The 6,000-nt window shown below is 34.7% G+C and overlaps 1 protein-coding gene across 1 annotated transcript in view; it reads left to right on the top strand.

The window, feature by feature from the left end:
* Nucleotides 1-340: 340 nt before the first annotated feature.
* Nucleotides 341-6,000, top strand: part of LOC112521231 (protease 2) — a 37,869-nt gene continuing 32,209 nt past the window's right edge. The window contains exon 1 of the mRNA XM_025129967.1: nucleotides 341-687. Within this exon, the coding sequence (XP_024985735.1) occupies nucleotides 348-687 (340 nt within the window). The 5' untranslated portion in view covers nucleotides 341-347. The remainder of the gene's footprint in view (nucleotides 688-6,000) is intronic.

Below are 6,000 nucleotides of genomic sequence, written 5' to 3'. Positions count from 1 at the left end.
ATAAATAAATTAAAGAAATTACCTAAAAAATAAAAACTTTTAAATAATTGATTTTGATATTAACATTGATATATTTTTTTCAAAATTTTATGATATCTTCAAATTTATATTTTATTCAAAAATAAAATCATTATTGCTTTATTAAAAACACATAAAATCGTATCATAACACCAACAGTGATAAATAATAAAATAGAACATTAAAATCGAGATGTGTCTTGCTGTATTGTACGAATATTCTTTTAGTATATATATATTTATTTATTAATTTTTCAAATATAAAACGCACAAATGCATAAATAGTTGTACGTTTGCCTGCCATTAAAAAGATAAAAGGCTGAAAACACGATGTTAGTGTTCCCCTTGGCCCAAATTAGAGTCGGAGTTCGGCGTGTTGGAGGATCGATCTCTTCTGCCTCCGGTTTCCCTTGCTTGTCTCTACGATTCCGCACAAGAAGAAGCTGCAGCTCCTCATTCTCCACCACATCAGCTATGGCTGCAACTGATTCGGCAACCAATTCCAGTAATCTGCGGCCTCCTGTGGCTAAGAAGGTGAAGCACGAAATGGAAATGTTCGGAGACGTTAGGGTTGATAATTACTACTGGCTTCGTGATGATTCTCGTTCCAATCCGGAACTCCTTTCGTACCTTCAACAAGAGAACGCTTATACTGATTTCATTATGTCAGGTAACTATGTTCTATGTCATTTCTTGTACTTGTAGTCTCAGTTCCTAGAATAGCTTCGAACATTCAAAGTCGATGTGGATTGGCTTATGTTATAGGTTAATGTACTGTGTGTGTATCTATATTATATTTGACAATTGAAAGAATTCGTGCCATTTGAAGTTGAATAGGGTTCACTCTAGCCTAACAAAGTGGAAGCAGCTCGATACTATAAATGACAAGTAACATGAAAAGGGTATGCATTTCAATTTGAAGAAATGGAGAAAAGTCGTAAATCGAATTAGGAACAAAAGTTGATATTCCAAGACTATGTGAGGCGAGTTTTGAACATGAAGTCAAATCGTGATCACTGCATTACTTTGGAGATACATACTTCTAAGCGTTGCAAACTCAAAAATTAAATTATATAACTCCCATCAAAGAATAATACACGTTTGAAATGAAAGGCAGAAAAAAACTACCCAAGAATATTGTGACGGAATCATATTAGAAGTATGTACTTTAAATCATACAAAGTAGTTTATTAATCACGACAAAAGTTTGAGAAAAGTGTAAACGTGTTCAAATCAATTAATATTCGGGCAGAAAAGCGTTTGGGTTTTGGATCTTAAGCTTAATGGATTGAAAACCATACCCACACCAATGATACAAAGAAAACAATGTGGATGGGGGTGTTTAGTAGTTTTACCTCTCGTTGAAATTGTTGAAGAGGTTGAACTGAAAGATTCGAACTCGAATCCAAAGCCAGATCATGATCAAATGCCAGGAACGCCAAAACTCAGGTACACTATTCACCTCCATATCGAAAACAAGAGTAGACGTCAAAAAAAAGTTTCAACTTTGGGAGAGAGAACATATAAACCCTAAACCTCCGCTTTTACTTTGGCTGTGAGTCATGAAGGGAGAAGGAGAGAGGCTTACTTATAAATAAGCCTCTCCTTAAAGGTTTTTAGGCCTTTGGTTCTTCCCTTTTGAAACCTTTTAGGCTACTAGTAACTTATTAACTAATCTCATTAATTAAATATTCATTAATCCCAATTAAACAACACCTTGGTTGATTACTTTCTTATCCTAGAGTGCTCTTAGTTTGCGACCCTTTGGGTTCTTGTTATGTTGGTGATAATAATGTATCTCATTTGTTATTATAAGATTTATTATCATAAGTAATGAATGGTATCTTGATTTACACCCGATGAAAACAGTAAAATCAATGTTAATATTTGGCTGTATTACTCACAGTTGAATGATTAATAAAAGGTTTTCTGGATTTTGAGAGGTCAAAGACTCTGACAGGACTCAAGTCTAAATTGTCTACAAAATCGAATGCTCACTTACCCGTCCATCTGTACTTATTTATACTTAGGGGCCGTTTACCCAAATGCTTACCCGGTAAGCGCTTACTAATAGGAGTTAACACTATAATTTATTTTGATGCGTAAGATTTTAGTAATCAAAACATATCGAATGCAACAATTTACTGGGTAAGCGCTTACCTGGGTAAGAGTCGTCATCCTCACTTACCGGGTAAGATTCTTTATCATTCTCATCGCTCTTACCCGGTAAGATTTTTGACCCTTCTCATGTTCATCCGATGAGGAAATTTATGCGTTAAACACTTACCAAGTAAGTGTTTGATAAACGCCCCCTTAGGCATATTCAATACCTACTTGTATGCTATATGCAATAACTACTTGTACCACTAATAACATAGGGTATAACATATTTGCAACACTTCGACACCTATGCTGTTATAGCGGTGAAAATACAAAATTGCGATTGGGACCAATATTTGAAATAGCGGTTATGGCGGTGGTATAGCGGTCCAAAAATAGCGTTTCATATAATCTTTCTTGGAATTATATATAATTATATATATAAATAAATATGCCTACATAAACATATCGTTTTCAAAATAGGAAAAATGTCCATAAACGAGCTAATTGCAAACAATAGGTTCAGTATCTGAGTCAACATCATCTAATATGTTCACTTCTTCATTTAGGCTAGCTTCCCACTCTTCCCCTTCTCCCCCTTCATCTCCAACGTGATCATCATCATCCCTATAGTGCTCCCTTTTACTTCTTGTACTTGGTCCAACTTGTTCATTACCTCCCATTGCTTCTCTGTTCATTATCTAAAGACAGAGACTGAAAATAAAGCCCAACCCTCCCAAAAAGTAACGTTAATATCAAACACAATTGACCCTAAATATCGGTCAAAATTGCGCTACCGCAATTTAAACCGAAATCTGACCACCGTTATTTTGCTAATGTCCGCTATCCGAGATATCGCCGCAATAGCGGCGCTATTGTGCCGCAATTAACAACATAGATCAACACTACCAAAATAACGAGAATTAATTGATTAAACCTATCATTAATTCATGATAATATCCATTGTATAATTTAAGTCATTTGTCCTTGATGTCCTTTTTGAACAAGACATGTGGATTGTGTCATCCTTGTTATGTCCAATCCACAATTTCTTGATTCCCGCATATACCGACACGACATATCTTGTACTTCATATTGACTATCTGAGTTTGCATGCGTTTCCAAGGTTTTAAAGTATGGAAATGCGAGGCGAGGTAAGGTGTAAGCCTCAAGGAGTTACAAGTAACCCGGATTCAAAAAACAAATAAAATATACAAGGCGGAAAACAAATAAAATTTTATATAAATTATGAACATATAAAACACAATCCCATAGGCCGATAATACAATACATTAATATACAAAATATATATACCCTATATACATATACATAAACACTATATATACATATTCACATATACCCCTGTGTTCACTGTGCTGTAGATATGTAATATATATTTTTGGTATGCCATTGTCAGATTCCGGTATATATACGAACACAACATAGTGACAAGATAGTGAGTGGAGACAAAGTGATAATTATATATATATATATATATATACTAGGTTCAATCCCGTGTATTACACGGGGTAATTTGAAAAAATTAAATCATGTTAGGAACTTATCTTACAGATATGAATGATCATCGAAAGTCCGATGCTACTTCAAACTTGTACTCTTGAAATAACTCTGAAAAATGACTCTTCATACTTGAATTTAGAAATGAAACTATATCAATAATTTGTTAAAATGAAGTTAACCCTAGAATAAAATTTAATTTAGAAACGAAGCTATATCATATCAGTAAACTGAATTTAAACTTAGAGGTAAATTTAGAATGACTCTTCAGACTTGTACTCTTGAAATAACTCTGAAGTAAAACTCTTCAGACTTCAGAGCTCTGTATAGGCAAACTAGAAGCTCTATATGCACTATGCAAAGGCTCTACATGGTGCTCCGTCTGGAAAAGAAGACTTCAGAGTTCGGGTGAGCTAACTCTGAAGAATGACTATTCAGACTTGTACTCTTGAAATAACTCTGAGGTATAAATTCAATCCCACTAAATCAGAGTTCAGAATTCTAAGTTTTAAAAAAAAGACTTCAGAGTTCAGACTTCGGGTGAGCTAAGTCTGAAAAAGAAGACTTCAAAATTCGGGTGAGCTAACTCTGAAGAATGACTCTTCAGAATTGTACTCTTCAGACTTGTAGAAGACTTCAGAGTTCAGACTTCTAAGTCTGAAAAAGAAGACTTCAGACTTATTTTTCTAAGTCTAAAAAAAGACTTCAGAGTTCAGACTTCTAAGTCTGAAATAGAGGACTTCAGAGTTCAGACTCCAGAGTTCGGGTGAGCTAAGTCTGGAAAAGCAGATTTCAGAGTTCGGGTGAGCCAACTCTTCAAACATGTACTCTTGAAATAACTCTGAAGTATAACTCTGAAGAATGACTTTAGACTTGTACTCTTGAAATAACTCTGAAGTATAACTCTGAAGAATAACTCTGAAGAATGACTATTCAGACTTGAATTTAGAAATGAAACTATATCAATAATTAGTTAAAATGAAGTTAAACTTAGAATAAAACTGAATTTAGAAATGAAACTATATCAGTAAATTGAATTTAAACTTAGAAGTGCGCCTGTGTCAAATATGAAGACGAAGTCCGAAGACCTTGAGTTCAGAGTTATTCAGATACCCAATATCTTTGAAAAAGACCCCATGATAAAGTTTGCATCATACAGAGCAAGACCAACCAGAGCTCCTCTGGTTCTTAAAGGACCAGAGCCCCTGTGGACTCACCAACCAAAAGCAAGGCCAACCAAAGGCCCTCTGTCTGATCAACCAGATCCCCCGGGTTAAAAAAAATGTTAAATACTTAAAGAATTTGAATTCCAATCCCCTCCGGTTCCTTATGATGGATTGGAATATTTTTCCAAGGTTCAAATAAACAACAAGAAGCAAAGCCATCCAGAAGTCGGACCAATCAGAGGGGCTCTGGCTTACAAGACTAAGTCTAAGTCTTAAAGACTTATCTTCAAAGTCTAGATAAGTTTATTACAAGACTTGTACTCTTGAAATTACTCTGAAGTAAAACTTTTCAGACTTATGAGCTCTGTATAGGCTAGCCAGAAGCTCTGCATGCACTATGCAGAGGCTCTGCATGGTGCTCCGTCTGGAAAAGAAGACTACAGAGTTCGGGTGAGCTAACTCTGAAGAATGACTCTTCATACTTGTACTCTGGGAATAACTCTGAAATAAAACTCTGAAGAATGACTCTTCAGACTTGTACTCTTGAAATAACTCTGAAGTATAAAATCAATCCCATTAAATTAGAGTTCAGACTTCTAAGTCTGAAAAAAAAAGACTTCAGAGTTTGAGTGAGCTAAGTCTGAAAAAAGAACTTCAGAATTCGGGTGAGCTAACTCTGAAGAATGACTCTTCAGACTTGTACTCTTCAGAATTGTAGAAGACTTCAGAGTTTAGACTTCTAAGTTTGAAAAAGAAGACTTCAAACTTCTTTTTCTAAGTCTAAAAAAGATTTCAAAGTTCAGACTCCAGAGTTCGGGTAAGCTATGTCTGAAAAAGCAAACTTCAGAGTTCGGGTGAGCTAACTCTGAAGAATGAATTCAGACTTGTTCTCCTGACGTAACTCCAAAGTAAAACTTTTCAGTAAATTGACTTTAGAATAAAATGAAGTTAACCCTAGAATATAAATTGAATTTAGAAATGAAACTATGTCGGTAAATTGAATTTAAACTTAGAAGTAAACACCATTTTTTTCGGGAACAGTTACCACACGAATTAATTAACCCAAGAATAAAATCAATTGCATCCTAAATTAGTGGAATTGATTGAATAAGAGGACACATGTCAATCAAATGAGTATAATTGAACTGTTAATGTAAATTGTGTCTAGAACGTTCAAATGAGTCTAATTGAACCACTAA

This window comes from Cynara cardunculus (assembly GCF_001531365.2).
Source record: "Cynara cardunculus var. scolymus isolate 2C chromosome LG 11, CcrdV1, whole genome shotgun sequence".
NCBI classification, from domain to species: Eukaryota; Viridiplantae; Streptophyta; class Magnoliopsida; order Asterales; family Asteraceae; genus Cynara; species Cynara cardunculus.
Note: the sequence above shows the minus strand (reverse complement) of the source record. Positions and strands in the feature narration are given on the sequence as shown.